General features: G+C 50.2%; 7 protein-coding genes across 7 annotated transcripts; 4 read left to right on the top strand and 3 right to left on the bottom strand.

Moving 5' to 3' along the window:
- Nucleotides 1–882: 882 nt before the first annotated feature.
- ZCF7 (Zcf7p) lies at nucleotides 883–2,418 on the top strand (the record flags this gene model as incomplete). The annotated part of the gene is made up of 1 exon (XM_024857519.1): nucleotides 883–2,418. One exon carries the CDS (start codon nucleotides 883–885, stop codon nucleotides 2,416–2,418), a length of 1,536 nt encoding a protein of 511 aa, XP_024714018.1.
- Nucleotides 2,419–2,871: 453 nt separating this feature from the next.
- On the top strand, nucleotides 2,872–3,599 carry VMA4 (H(+)-transporting V1 sector ATPase subunit E; the record flags this gene model as incomplete). Its single annotated transcript, XM_024857518.1, has 2 exons — nucleotides 2,872–2,892; nucleotides 2,940–3,599. The coding sequence occupies 2 exons, from the start codon at nucleotides 2,872–2,874 to the stop codon at nucleotides 3,597–3,599; spliced, it is 681 nt and encodes a 226-aa protein (XP_024714017.1).
- Nucleotides 3,600–4,485: 886 nt separating this feature from the next.
- Nucleotides 4,486–5,649, top strand: MRS2 (Mrs2p; the record flags this gene model as incomplete). The annotated part of the gene is made up of 1 exon (XM_024857517.1): nucleotides 4,486–5,649. One exon carries the CDS (start codon nucleotides 4,486–4,488, stop codon nucleotides 5,647–5,649), a length of 1,164 nt encoding a protein of 387 aa, XP_024714016.1.
- A 71-nt stretch (nucleotides 5,650–5,720) lies between these two features.
- On the bottom strand, nucleotides 5,721–6,617 carry C7M61_002132 (DNA-directed RNA polymerase I subunit; the record flags this gene model as incomplete). The annotated part of the gene is made up of 1 exon (XM_024857516.1): nucleotides 5,721–6,617. The coding sequence occupies one exon, from the start codon at nucleotides 6,615–6,617 to the stop codon at nucleotides 5,721–5,723; it is 897 nt and encodes a 298-aa protein (XP_024714015.1).
- A 136-nt stretch (nucleotides 6,618–6,753) lies between these two features.
- On the bottom strand, nucleotides 6,754–9,168 carry C7M61_002131 (uncharacterized protein; the record flags this gene model as incomplete). The annotated part of the gene is made up of 1 exon (XM_024857515.1): nucleotides 6,754–9,168. The coding sequence occupies one exon, from the start codon at nucleotides 9,166–9,168 to the stop codon at nucleotides 6,754–6,756; it is 2,415 nt and encodes an 804-aa protein (XP_024714014.1).
- A 1,125-nt stretch (nucleotides 9,169–10,293) lies between these two features.
- On the top strand, nucleotides 10,294–11,749 carry C7M61_002130 (Mis12 domain-containing protein; the record flags this gene model as incomplete). The annotated part of the gene is made up of 2 exons (XM_024857514.1): nucleotides 10,294–11,174; nucleotides 11,506–11,749. The coding sequence occupies 2 exons, from the start codon at nucleotides 10,294–10,296 to the stop codon at nucleotides 11,747–11,749; spliced, it is 1,125 nt and encodes a 374-aa protein (XP_024714013.1).
- A 461-nt stretch (nucleotides 11,750–12,210) lies between these two features.
- C7M61_002129 (uncharacterized protein) lies at nucleotides 12,211–13,470 on the bottom strand (the record flags this gene model as incomplete). Its single annotated transcript, XM_024857513.1, has 1 exon — nucleotides 12,211–13,470. A coding segment is annotated over one exon (1,260 nt), but the record flags the coding sequence as incomplete, so codon positions are not given.
- Between the last annotated feature and the right edge of the window lie 560 nt (nucleotides 13,471–14,030).

Raw genomic sequence — 14,030 nt, 5'->3', positions numbered from 1 at the left:
GCTTGAATACGAGGATTGTCATGGTGATACGTTTGGCTGCAACTACACGCGAGAGCCTAGAATTTGTTTTCATTGGGGATGGTTTTGTCAATGCTTTCATAGGGCTGATTGACAGACTTTCGTGAATTGAGTTTGAACAATGTGGTATTGACGTTCACGAATGTTGTAAGCCACCTCACTGAATGACATTCATTGTTTTAGGCTTCTGGCACGATGGGTAGTTTGGTGAAGGTAGATTTGGCCATGTGGCAGTCATACTGATGAAACAACGAATCAGTTGCCTTGTTGATTTAACGAGTCATAAAGCAAACCCTCAAATCTACAGTGACAGTCCACCACTAGTACCGTAAGTGTACCAAGCTACAAACATTACATTGACTTCAAAGCGACGGCTACAGCAGCCATAGTATAAAATTACACTTACAAAAATCATAATAGAAAATCCCCAGTCGTAGATTGACCGTTGACTCGACTAACACTACCCCATTCTGACTCTGAGACACAATTTTTCAGCCGTACATACCCACCACAGACCCAAACCATCATCACCACCATCACCACAGTAATTCAATTATCAATTTCCATAGATAAAAACCCCCTCTCATTCATCCAAACCCTCAAATCCTCAATTGCATCTCCCTCTCTAGACCACCCCTCTGCACCATCTCCATCTTATCGACTGCGATTACCCACTCCACAGCAGATCACCAGCCCCACCACAAACCACCCAAAACGCCAAAAATCGCCCAATTCCCAAATCAAAATCTCCCACCACCCTCCAAAAATGAAATCCTAACCAAAAACCTCAAAAACTCAAATTGCACCGGTTCCCCTCCCGACCCTCCCCAGGCCATCTCCGCACACCTCACAGCCATCACCACCATGTCCAACTTGTACTTTGCGTACTCAATCAAAAAAGAGTACACGCTGCCGCCGCTCGGGCATCCGGCGATTCTGGCTCTGTCGGGCAACCGGAAGAAACACATCAGAGCCTGCGACGCCTGTGCTGTTCGAAAGACAAAGTGTGAAGAAACACGGCCTTGTCGAAACTGCCGAAACAATGGACTCGAATGTACGGAATTGCGGGAACGCAAGAAGATGGGGCCCAAGACGTTGCGGAAACGGACGATTGAGCTGATCCACCTGTTGGAACGGAGGCTGCTGGAGGAGAAAAGCCCCGATTTGGCTGGGGTAGCTGAGATGGTTTCCAGGGTGAAGAGGGACGCTGTGGAGGCGGTTTTTCCGCTTGTGGCGCCGTCGATGGTGGGTTCTTTGGACGAGGTGGTCAAGGCGATCAGCGGGGGAGCTGCCAATGGCGGTGAATCTGGGAAATCCAGCGGTTCTGAGAGTTCAACCAATGGTGATGGACCAGGACACAGATTTGAGCCTGAAGTTAGGGCAAAGGAGTTGGCTTACATTTCACTCGGCCTTCTTCTTCTATCGTCGTCGTCAGCGCCGGATTTGGACGACTTCCGTGACCATGTGGCCCTGTTGTATGGAGCGTTTGGCAGCATGCTGTTCTCCAGCCAAAACTACTCTTCTGCCACCCACTACTACATGTCCTTGACGGAGCTCCACATGTACGGCATTCTCTTGTTTCAGGGAACGCCGTTTTGTGTGAGACAATTGGTGCATCTACGAAGCGCCGTCACCCATTACCAGCTTATCGCTACTTCGCTGGATAGCGACATCAGCGGGCTTCTGGAGCTACGACGCATTTTGTACGCTGCCGAGCGGAGCGCTGCGTTGTTTTCCACCGAGGAGGCCTTCAAGTCGGGGTGTCTTATTAATACCGGGCCGTCCTCGCCTTTTATCTCCAATCCAAACAGCAAAACCTTGGTTTTGGACTGCGCCCACGATATATTCAAGCTTTTGGAGGAACACGGTGTCTACACGAGGATCCCCAGTCTCCCTAATCTTTTCCTCTGGCGCTACGTGACGTTTTCGAACCAGACTGGTGTCTACGGAAGCGTCAAGATGAACGCTCAAAATGTGACCCAGGCAGGTGCTCAGACACCGTTTGTGCAGCTTCTTGTGGCTTTGATTTCGTTCAAGGTGCTTGTGCTTCACTCTGGCGAGTATACACCAATAACTGTGAGCAACGAGCTTCTTGAATTCATCACTCGGGCCATTATCGCTCTCATGGCTGCCAAAACCGATCCTTACTTCACCACCCGCCTCACGGCCTTCTCGCTAGTGCCTCATCTATTGGACCTTCTTCGCTGCTACTTCGAATCGGTCAGCAATGCCCCGCCTCCCGACGCCGTTGATCGGCTCAGAGAGTACACCCACTTGATTCTTCCCTTGTGCGCCAAAAGCTCTTTTATGGGAGTAGCCAAGTTGGATCCGGTCTTGGCGGGTTGGTTCTCGCGAGAAGCCAGCGATTGGGAGTCCAGCGCCTCCAGTGCCTCAACCTAGGGCGGAGCTTCTTTACTATCACTCAACTTCAATTCGTCGCATACATTGTGGCTCTTTGGCTGCGAATGATGCCCTCAGTACCAGCCATTGCGGTGTGCAATTGACCTATCAGACACTAGATGATGAGCGGCTGCTTGCCCTAATTCAATTCTCCACCTAATTCCCTTGCTAATGTCAGAATTTGTATAATTATTACTAACCTACCTCACTGCTCGAATCCCACGTACTCGCTCTCCGGTCTCGGCAAGCCAATTCCGCCACCAACCCACTTTTACAAAAAAACGAGCCAAAAATCTTTACAACAACGTATTTCAATTGCAAAAACCAAAAGTTAAATAAAATTCAATCGCCTCCTCCCCAGTTCGGCCGGTTGCTGGAGCCATAGTGAGCTTCGCACGACCAGTGTTCTGTCCTAATATGCGTCGGAAAGATAAGATTACCACCAACACCATCATGTCATTGACAGACGACCAGGTATGTACAGAGCCACGAAACAATATCCAACCATTCACTAACAGTAGGTCAATGCGGAGCTCCGCAAGATGAAGGCCTTCATTGAGAAGGAGGCCCAGGAGAAGGCCAAGGAAATCAGATTGAAGGCTGACGAAGAGTACGAGATTGAGAAAGCGTCCATTGTCAGATCGGAAACCGCTGCCATTGACAGCATCTACGAGCAGAAGTTGAAGAAGGCCTCGTTGGCCCAGCAGATCACCAAGTCCACCATCAGCAACAAGACCAGATTGAAGGTGTTGGGTGAGAAGGAGAAGGTCTTGGACGAGATCTTTGAGGACGCCAAGAAGGAGTTGGCTAAGATTGCCGGCAAGAAGGGCGAGTACAAGACCTTGTTGGCTGGTTTGATTGAGGAGGGTGCGTTGGCCCTCATGGAGAGCAAGGTTTCCGTTAGAGTTAGAGAGTCCGACGTCTCTGTGGCCAAGGAGGCTGCAGAGGAGGCTGCCAAGGGCTACCAGGACAAGTCCAAGCAAGAGATCTCCATTGCTGTCGACGAGAAGGAATTCTTGCCCAAGGACTCTGCTGGCGGTGTGGTTGTGGTGAACGAGCTGGGCAAGATCGAAGTCAACAACACCTTGGAGGAGAGATTGAAGTTGTTGTCCGAGGAGGCATTGCCCGGCATCCGTCTTGAGTTGTTTGGCCCATCGCCCACCAGAAAGTTCTTTGACTAGTCTGGTTGTAGCATTCAGTTCCGTACTTTCTCTTTAAAAAACATTTTACGATAGGTTGGTGTAGGCGTGGTTGTGAGATCGTGTTGAAGGGGTTTTCTAAAGGCGTACCCATTGTTGAAGTGGTGCTTGCTGTTTGGTAGACCGGTTCGATATTAGACTGGTTTGTAGTATACTGGAAAATAGACTACCAAGCCAAGCAGGATCTCAATTGGGGATCTGATGTGAACAGATACTTCCATTTAATCAATAATTGTGTATTTTGAGAGATAAATGTCCAGAACATCCAACGAATAGTCATGAACTTCCTTACTGTGTTGGTCAACCACAGTATTCCATCCTAATACCACCTAAAAGCCAATAATCAAACTTTTCAATTACACAACAGCATAATCAACTTCTTGAAAACACCCCCTCCAAAGAAAACCTATCCTCCATGATTTCCCACTTTTTTATCGACATGTGTCTTTTTCACTTCTCTCGGAAACCAGCCTAATGGTTGCGAAATACTATACAACCTCACATACTAAGCTACACCGTAAAACCCACCCCACCCTTCAAAATCCACAAAACCACATAAAAATCCTCCAAACACTAAATCTGAAAAAGCGTACCACCAAAAAATCACTTCACCCTTTCGTCCCCCACCCTGTTATCATCGCCACTCGGAGAAACCGTTGAGAAACGCATATCGCACTCATCTCTCATTGCTACACCATCAACACTTGCATACCCCATGAGCTTTCTACGGCTGGCCCGGTGGCTCCAGCGGCCGCTACATACAGGAACTCGCCGACTAAGAGACGCCAACGTGCACAAATTTCTGACGCCGCTTTGGGGGCTGATTCCCGATAATGTGTCAAACGAAGATCTAGGAGCCTTTCACACCATGGTTCAGCCTATCGTGCCCAGCGACCAGTTTGTGCTGTGTACGACATTTGACGCTGCCGGTAACGTCACCGCTGTCTCGAAGAAGTACCCGAAGATGTCGTTTTTGAAAGAAAACAGCTTGTTTCCTCGAGACCTACGCAAGGTGGATACATCGCTGATTGACGTGGTGCCTCTGATCATGGTTCGGCCGGGAAAGGCCATCATCATCAATTTACTCCATATCAAGGCAATTATCCAGCGGGACAACGTGAAGGTGTTCGATACGGCAAACCCGAAAATGGCCTCCAAGCTAGGGATCTTCATGTACGACTTGGAGATGAAGCTCAAGGGGCCGGGCCTGGCGCCCTATGAATTCAAGGCTTTGGAGAGTATCTTGATTTCCGTCTTGAGTTACCTTGAAGCTCAGCTACACGCACAGAGGTCCAGTTGTGGTCTTATATTGCTGGAGCTCGAGGACCATATCAGTAGGGAGAACCTACAGCAGTTGCTTATCAAGCTGAAGAACTTGACGAGTTTCTTCCAGAGGGCCACGTTGATCAGGGACGTTCTCGAGGAGCTTCTAGAGAACGACGAGGACATGACAGGCATGTATCTCACAGCCAAGCAGGAGTATACCCTGGAGGCCTCACCGAACGACTTTTCTGACGTCGAAATGATCCTTGAAACGTACTACACTCACTGTGACGAGGTGGTTCAGCAGGCAGGCTCCCTTATTTCCGATATCAAGGCCACAGAGGAGATCGCCAACATCATTTTGGACGCCAACAGAAACTCCTTGATGTTGTTTGAACTTAAGGTTACGATTTACACTCTAGGGTTCACCGTGGCCACCTTGGTGCCCGCTTTCTACGGTATGAACTTGAAGAACTACATTGAAGAGTCCTACTACGGTTTTGGCGCTGTGGTGGTGCTTTCCATCATCCAGGGTCTTCTCATCACGGCATGGAACTTTAAAAAATTGCATAGGGTACAAAAACTCACCATGATGGACCACACGCCAACTCCAACTGTGAAGCCCTCATACTATTACTCCTCCTCATGGAAGCGCAAGAGATGGTGGCAGCAATTGCTTTTTGGTGGTAGAACAAAGTACCACAGACCTACCAACAAGGAACGAGACGTGATATGGCGCATGTTGAGCGACGACAAGCTCCCCAAATAATGTAAATAGACTACTTAGACGTTCACGCTATGTGTATATTATGTGCTATTGTACAACCCAAATGCTCTGTTCTAGTCGCTGCTTTCGTCGCTGGAAGAGTCTTCCTCCTCTTTATTGTCGTACGAGGGCACCTCCTCAGCAGCAGCTTCGGGGATTTCGGTAACTTGTGGAGCCTCGGTAGGATCGCTCTCATCGTCGAATCTCAAGTGGTTGGCTCCAGCAGAGGCGGCAGCGGAGGTGGAAGATTTTCTTCTTTCGTGAGACACTGGCTGAGCGTCAAGCTCGCTCTCTGGCGACACCAACGTACCATCCAACGAAACCATTCTGCCGGCGGTGTTGACGTTTCTCACAGTGAACTTGATCTTGCCCTCGACCTTGGTGCCGTTTTCGTCGGTCCAGTAACCGTATGATCTGAACTTGGAGTTACCAGAATCGCCTTGTTCTTCGCCATACTCGTCGGCCTGGCTGGGCACAAACTCCCACTCTTGAGGGAGGTTTCTCACCTTGATCGATGCATTGAATGTGTCGTGAACAAGCAAACCAATGTGGGATTGCGTTTGCATGTAGATGTAGCCTTCCAACACATCGCCGGGCTGGGGCTGCCATATGAGAAGGTCAACAGTGGCCCATAAAAATGCAAAGGGGGTAACATCGTTCACCTTGACCAACGACGTCTTGTCGGTCGAGTCTCTATCGTTGGACAATGTAACATTGAAGTAGCCCAACACGACACCTCTGGCCTTGGCGTTGTACTTCATGACCAAAGGCTCCAAGTGCTGTGCTTTGATACCGTTGATAGGATTGCCCAAGTGGCATGGGGCTAATGAAAGGTAGAACTTTGTGCGGACCACCTTGAAGGTTTCTGAGATGCCATCGTCGTTGACTTTGTTGGTTGTTTTGGCGATGTTTCTTTTTTTAAGAGGGGGCTCGGCCACGTCGGGCGAGCTTTCCCTGACCTCTGCTGGCATGGTATCTATAAGTGTGGGTTTTAGGATGCGAGCCGATGCGACTTAACGACAATCCAAGCTTTTCAAATTTGGTGATGAGGGCCTCATCATCGTACTGCACACGACCTCCCCCGGTGGTGATAAATGGCTGCGAAATCTACCGTGGACTGGCCTGCTGTTGTCTGAACAGGATGCTTTCCTCTTTTTTCAAAACATTGTCACGGGACTTGAACAGGCCGGTGTAGCGGTTTGACATGAGCGGCTGCTTGAAAATGGCAAAGTTTTTCATGAGACCACGAGCGTTACGAGTTGGTGCGTCTTCCTCTGGAGTGTACTCAGGAACGCCAGTGAAGCGGACTTTCTTGATAATGACGCCTTCAACGCTGGAGGTGGAGTCTTTGGTGGGTGTGTCTGAAAGGACAGTGTTGGGCGTTGACGAAGCGGATTCGGCACTGAGACGAGGCTTGACTTCGTCGTTGAAAACAACGCTGTTTCTTTGTGTGTTCAGCTTGGTGATTTGAGCTCTAGTAGGGGGACCTTTCTTCACGATAGGCTCCTCTATAACGGGCGGTGGTGGATTCTTAGGGGCCTCAGGAGTTCTGTGGATCTTTGTGGCGCTGGGATTGTTGGGATCAAAAACGACACTGGTGAGTGTTTCTCTCTGCTGAGAATGGATACGACCGCTTTTGGTGGCTTCCTTAAGATGGAGAGCAAATTTTTGATTGGCCGTCAACTTTGGCGCAGAGACCGGCTCTGCATCCTCTTCAAGTGGAGTAAGCTGGGCGGTTTTGTTAGCGAGCGGCGAAGTAACATCGGGTGTGTTGTTGGATCTCGTGATACTTGGAGAACGACGGATGCTGCCCGTAGGAGACCTCAACCCGTTTGGCTTCTTATCAGCAGGATTCAAAGCAGCAGCAGCGGCGTTAAAGGAGATCGGCAGCGAATTTGATCTTCTTCTGCCCGCGGTGGTGTTCACAGCCGCACGCTTATCAACGGCGTCGGCTCTTGGCGGCACTTCGGCAGAGCTGATTGAGGCGGTATCCAGGGTGAGGAAAATTTGGCTGTTGGGGCGTCTCGTGATGGACCCGTTTCTTGTTCTGACGTTGCCGATGCTCTCGTTAGTAAGAGATGACGTTCTTGGAGCTGGGGTCTGAAGAAGCTTCTTGTCTTTAGGAGGTGGCAGAGGCCTAGGCAGAGGCAGAGGCAGGGGCGGCTTGATAGTGTCCTTTTCGCCTGGAGGCAGGAGCATCTTCATTCTTTCTGTGGCCCTCTGTTTCTGTGGAGGCGACGCCAAAGCGGCGGCCTTTGCCTTTTCTTTCTGCAAGGCGAGATCCTTGAGCTTCTTTTCGTTCTGTTTCTTCACAGCCTCGAGTCTCTCCTTTTCGTTGATTTCGTTGATCTTCAAAAGGTTCTTACTGGGCAAGCTGTAGGCGTTTCTGAAGCTTATTTCCGCTGCAATCCAGGCCTTACCGAGCTGCTCAAGCGCCTTTGCGAGGTTCTCCACCAAGACAAAGCTCTGTCCAATAAAACCAAAAAACTCCACAATGTACTTGACGGAGATCTCCACTCTGCTGCTCAAACGGATGAACCGCGTGATCGTGGCCACGAGCACACCGTTTTTCTTTGCTGTGTTGAACAAGTCCTCGATTGCCTTGAGCGTCTGGGTCTTGAAAACCGTCACATTCGCCATGTGCGTCAAGAACTTGGGATCGTGCAAATGGTGGTAGTTCGAAAGGTATATCTGGCGGCCAAAGCGGCGCACCACAGTGTATAAGTCGTTGAGTCTAAGCGCCCAGACTAGCACTCTATGGAGAGCATAACCGGACTGGGGCATGGCGTCAAGAAGGGCCCTTTGGTTCTGCTTGGGCGCCGCCTTCAACTCCTTGAATTTGGCCAATGGCGCTCTGTGGTTGCGGACCATTTGCAGAACCAGCCGTGTTAGCACGAAAAGCGCATGGAGGTCTATATCTATAAGCAGGGCCTCCATGCCATCGGGGCTCTCCAGGTACTCCTGGTCTATGGGGAATAGGAAAGCGGGGATCAGGGAGTCCTCCGCGTGGAGCGACACGTCAATGTCGGCTGGTGGGTGGAACATGGACGCAATCAAGTTGTCGATGTCAGTGCAGAAGTTGTCGTTGCCAATCTCCCTTTCTGCGTTGGAAAGGCGTTTTTGGTATCCTTCTAGGCAGTTTTCGGCCGTTTTACGCAACGCCGTGACCGCCTCTATGGTGGTTTCTCTCAGAGGCACCTCAGACAACGGAGTCACTTCCAGGTCTTTCAAGTCATAGGGAACATGGGTCACCACCGGAGTTACAGAAACCGGCGAAAGCTTCACGGGCTTGAAGTTCTCAAGAGCAGCAAGGCGGGGTCCGAATTTCTGCTCATTGATGGCAAACAAGGTGCTGGAAAGGTGGACTATGTATTGAACCAACACCACGCTTTCTGTGGTGGAGTCGGATTTGAGTAGAAGCTCGTCGATGGCTCTGATCAATCGTTCAAGTTTGTAAATAGCATACTTGTACTGTATGGTTCGGGCATCCAAGGAGCCAAAGTACAACGGCTGGTGCTTCATGGTGTGGTTGATAAAGTGTTGATATCTCGGGCATGAAGTCGCACTGCACCAGCATTTAGTGTGAGGCGTAAGTCACGAATATGGATGACGAAAAGAGAAAGTGGGTTTTTTGGATGGAGAAGTGAAGTTTTGAAAAGAGAATGGATTTTTACAAAAAGCCGGCGATTTTGCTGGGGTAGTCACCGCTGGGCAGTGTTGCTGGTGGGGTGCACGTGATAGACAGCCGTTTGGGCTGGTGACCTGGCGTTGCTTTTTACGAGCCTGGCGAATATAAATAAGAGCGAATCCGCTGTTTTTGGTTTGGTTGGTTTTTTGGTGTTCGTGGCCTGGGTGGTCAGGGGCAGTGGCTGAGAGCAAGTCTGCCGACGCAGCGTGGCTAATATGGTAGAGTGGGAGGTGGACTACGGCGGACGGGCGCGGGTGTAGCGGTTTTTGCATTTTCGTTTTGGAGAGTTGGATAAGGTGGATGGGGTTTTGTGTTTTTGGAATTTGTGGTGGAGGGCGTTGGTAGTGAAGAAGTTACAGGATGTGAAAGGAGAGGTACCACCAGTGAGCCTTGAACGGCCTATATCAGGGGGCAGATTGAAGTGCAGAGAAAGTGGCATTGTAATTGATCAAAGAGAGTTGATTTTCTGAACTTCTTGAAATTCGTTTCAACGGCTTCTCCGAATCGGTTAGCCAAGGCTGTCAAGAACACATTGCCATTGTTCACGCGATGAGCCGAAACCGACCGAAACCGAGGTGGTATTTTGGAAAACGGTTATGTGACCTTTGGAAGTGAACTGTTTTTCTTCCCTGCGTTTATTCATCCCTCTGTTGTAGGTGACTTACTCAAGAACATCGAGTGCTTTCTCACACAACGCGGAGCTAAAAGCCAGAAAACAAAGTTCCCACAACCTCAAGCCTCAATTTCATCAGATTCATCTAAATGTATTTTTAAATCCCTCTGGTGACTGAATATTGAAGGATTATGGCACCCACTACCACTACCGCCTGCACATACGCGTTTGCAACCAACGCCATGCAGTAGACATCAAAACAACAACCTCCTACTACTGTGATCCAACAGAACATCAACACTAATTCCCTAATTGCTGCTATCCATTTCTTCTATTCTGCATACTGATGGATCCACAGCAGCTGCTTTTAACAGAGCACCTCGGGTTCGCTCCCTTGACCCTCGTTGATGAAGTCATAAACGCTGTCAACCATATCATGTACAGATGCACAGACGCCTTAGAGGTTTTCCTTAAAAACAGACGAAATAGCCAGATTCAGGAGCTACGAAACAAGCTGACGGACGATTCCGATATCATGATGGACGATGCAGAACCCACCAATCCAGAATTCAGGAAGAAGGTGTTTCCATTAGAGGATATCGAAAAAGGCACCGCTGAGCTTGAAACGCTACTAGTATCGCACGTGGACCGTGCTTTTGATAAGTTCGAGCTTTACACGCTCCGTAACATTCTTCATATTCCGCCTGATCTAGTGAGTGGAGGCTGGCTAAGACTCAAGCACCATGAGGGCCTAGATATGCTGGCCGATGGAGACGCCTCTGCAGACGAGGAAATCAAGCTGTTGATGGAGAAAATCGACCTTGAGCTTACTTTGCGGAAGGTTCTTCAACTACAGAAGGCCAAAGCGGTTAAGCTAGTGCTGGCGCTTAAACATTACAGAGGCTGCGTGGCCGCCATTGTCTCTCTGGGACCTGCTTCACAGCTTTCGCCTGGGAAAAAGGCCATTCTTCGTCAGCATTTGGAGCCCATGAACGAAAACTTGTACTATTTGCTTGGTCAGACCGACACGCTACTCGAACAGACGCTCAAGTTGGAGCGGAAGCTCAGCACGGGGCAATTCCAGGAGGAGGGCCGCTTCGTGCCGTCTTTGCGTGATATGTACATGAACCACAAATCGGTGAAGTTGTTGAACGAGTGTGGAGTCTTGGGCGACCAAGGCAGTCTGCTGCTTATGTACTCTGCCACAGCACAGCAGCCACAGCCGCAGTGAAGCAAGGAACTTCACGGAACGAAAACTGGACCAATTGTATTTATTATAGAACCAGGTGCATGAGGGTTGTCTATGGTTCATTTGCAGCCAGAGCCCAAGGGACCACCACAGTGCCCCACGAGGCGGCAGTCATACGTATCACCACCCACCACGAGCAAACTAACGAACAGCAACGAATGAACAAAATATTCCAACTCTGCCTCTTTCATCAAAAGACCCACCAATGGGGCGTGGAATGCGCCAGGCAGTCTCCGCACTTATGAGCAGCGCACGCCCAGCCATCCAATAAGCGAGCATCAAATGTAAAGAAACTAACGACTAACCCAGCATGGCCGGAACTTTAAGACCAGACCCCGACCTCCAGCGGTTTAACGCCGCCAAGGAGAAGATGGGACACTACTTCCGTTTCAGACCCAGATCCGCCTGGTTCAACGTGCTCTGGATGGGCGTGGTGCCTCTTTCCCTCACCTACATGGCCTACTCGTACGAGGGTCAACTATCTTTCAGCAGAAAGTTCAGAAAGGAGGTTGTTTTGGAGGAGGATTACGTGCCTAGAAAGAAGGACCTTTAGGCGCAGCATTCGTATAACAATACATGGCATAGATAGCTGGGCCCAGCCCGTGTAGTTTGGAGGATGAAGAAGATTGAAGAAGGAGAATGGATTGTTTGAGAAAGAGGTGAATGATAATGAGGATAAATTGTTGTGAATTTGAGTCTTTTGCTATTTGGCGTTCAGTATACTTCTATAGTTGAATATTGCCAATGCTGAGTATTATGACGAAGTTTTGATTATAGCTGAATCTTCACCAATTTTTCCAGTCCAGAATCCCAATGACGACTTCATTATTAGTGTTTGTAGATAGTCAGTGCTTTTAAACTACCATTTGTCTCTACATCCCCGGTGGTGCTAAATCATGTATTGCTCGAACGAAATTCACCAAGCGGACGATTCAAGTATTAGGCGTCCTTGATGCTAGAAATTTGCTAGAAATTCAAAATGGTATATGGCTACGGCTCGTCCCTGCTCTCCTGTCACTTCGAGTTCTTCAAGTTCACCTGGAACAGCACAAGCCCCAGCTCCATGTTGTTCAAGACCTTGGGGTTGCGGCACACCAGGCGAGGCAGACACAAGTTCGAAGTAGTTTTTGATTTCTTGAGCACGGGGCGAGTCTGTTCCGTGCGATTATTCTTTTTAGGAGCCAAGCCGGGGCCCAATTGCATGCTGAGACGTGCTGTTTCGTCCTGGAACGAGTAGTTGCCCTCGGTGACATGAAACTCGTTGAAACACTCCTCGAGCGAAAACGCCGGACCAGCCGTGTTGTTCGAGGAGAACTTCAGTGCCGTTGAGAAGGACTTGCACTTGCGGACATGCTTGGAGTTGCTGTTGTCGGAGGCCACGGCGCTGAAGGTCGGGATCTTGTGACGGGGCGGCTTGGTCGGGGTGGTTGCAGACTTTGACGATCTGTGCTTCGTTGATGGCGGTGTTTTCTTTGTCGGCGTGTCGTCGTCAAAATCGAAAAACAGCGATAGCAGGTCGTCGTCGCCGTCGTCTATGCAAGAGAGAGAGGGCTTCTCGAGGTCCGCAAAGGGCTCGTCTTTGAGAAGGTCCTCGATGGTGATGGGCTCGTTGCTGGACTGCAGCTCCTTCTGGTTGAAAGGCGACGTGTGATGCAGAGGGAAGCCCTGGTGGCTGATGGGGGAAAACGAGGGCAGGCAGTTCTCCTGCTTCACGTAATTGGGAGGAGCGTACTCGGTAGAATGGTCCGTTTTGACGCTAGCCTGATTCTGGCCACTGGGCAGCCTGTAGTCCGGGTACGGGCCCTGGAAGTACGGCATCCGGGGCAATTCCTCCTCGGGGATGGTGTCTACGGAACCTTGCTCGTTGAAGGAGTCAAAGGCGATGTTCAATCCGCCAGACATGTCGAATTCGCCTGGCGAGTAGTGGATTTCCCGTCCTTCAAGCAGATCGAGCCCGTTCGGAGCAAAAGCGCCCGCCAGAGCCGGCGTCAGCTGGACGTTCGAAAAAGCAGGCGTGTGGAAGGAGCCAGATCCAGGAGAATGGAACCCAGGCGTATGGGGTCCCTGGACATAGGGGGTGTGAGGAAAGGAGCCGTTCTGATTGGCCACCGGCGTGTGCAAGTAGGCGTCGGCTCTCTGCGGGAGCGGTTGTGGCGGTTCAGGCGCCCACGGTCTCTTTTCGAACCGGGGCAGCGTGAAGACCCGTTGGTCTGACATGAGACAAAGGAGGTAAGCGAGTGTGGAAGCGAGTGTGGAGGCGGGAGCCTCAAGCGACTGTGGATGGGGTAGGAAGGGGGCGTGCCTAAGGAGGCGTTATTTGGGTGGCAAAAGCTGACTTTTGGGTGGTAGCTGTGTTGGATGCTCTGGGGGTTGGTTTTCAGGACTCAGCCGTGGATTTCAGGAGATGGTTCCACAAGGAGGTCTTTGGTAGAGCTCAGGGGTATAAAGGGTATTCTGAGATGACCAGCTGGACGGTGGATGTGATCCGGGGGATACGGTTGATGGAATGGTGATGGAGGATCAGAAACCAGGGTCAGTTGTCGTGGAAACCAGTAGTTCAAGGAGAACCGTTTTGAGAGAAACAAAAAAAGATTTTTTTCAGAATCTCTTTGTTCAACCTTCTGCAATATTAAGAGAGGCACCGGCCGTGGCAGCAAAAAGCCCAATGGGGAATATCAGCCAGTACTTTTTCGATCAGGCTGGGGGTATGAGATTATTTCCCGCGAGGCAGGCAGGATCCCCGGGTCTCTCGCAGAAAAACCCGTACACCACCTATATTACTTGCAGCGAACAAAAATAGCCGTTTTCCGTGGGGCCAGTTTTCCGGGGCGGAG

Source organism: Candidozyma pseudohaemuli, assembly GCF_003013735.1.
Source record: "Candidozyma pseudohaemuli strain B12108 chromosome Unknown scaffold00004, whole genome shotgun sequence".
Lineage (NCBI taxonomy): Eukaryota > Fungi > Ascomycota > Pichiomycetes > Serinales > Metschnikowiaceae > Candidozyma > Candidozyma pseudohaemuli.
The sequence above is the reverse complement of the archived record's forward strand: the minus strand, read 5'-3'. Positions and strand labels throughout refer to the sequence as shown.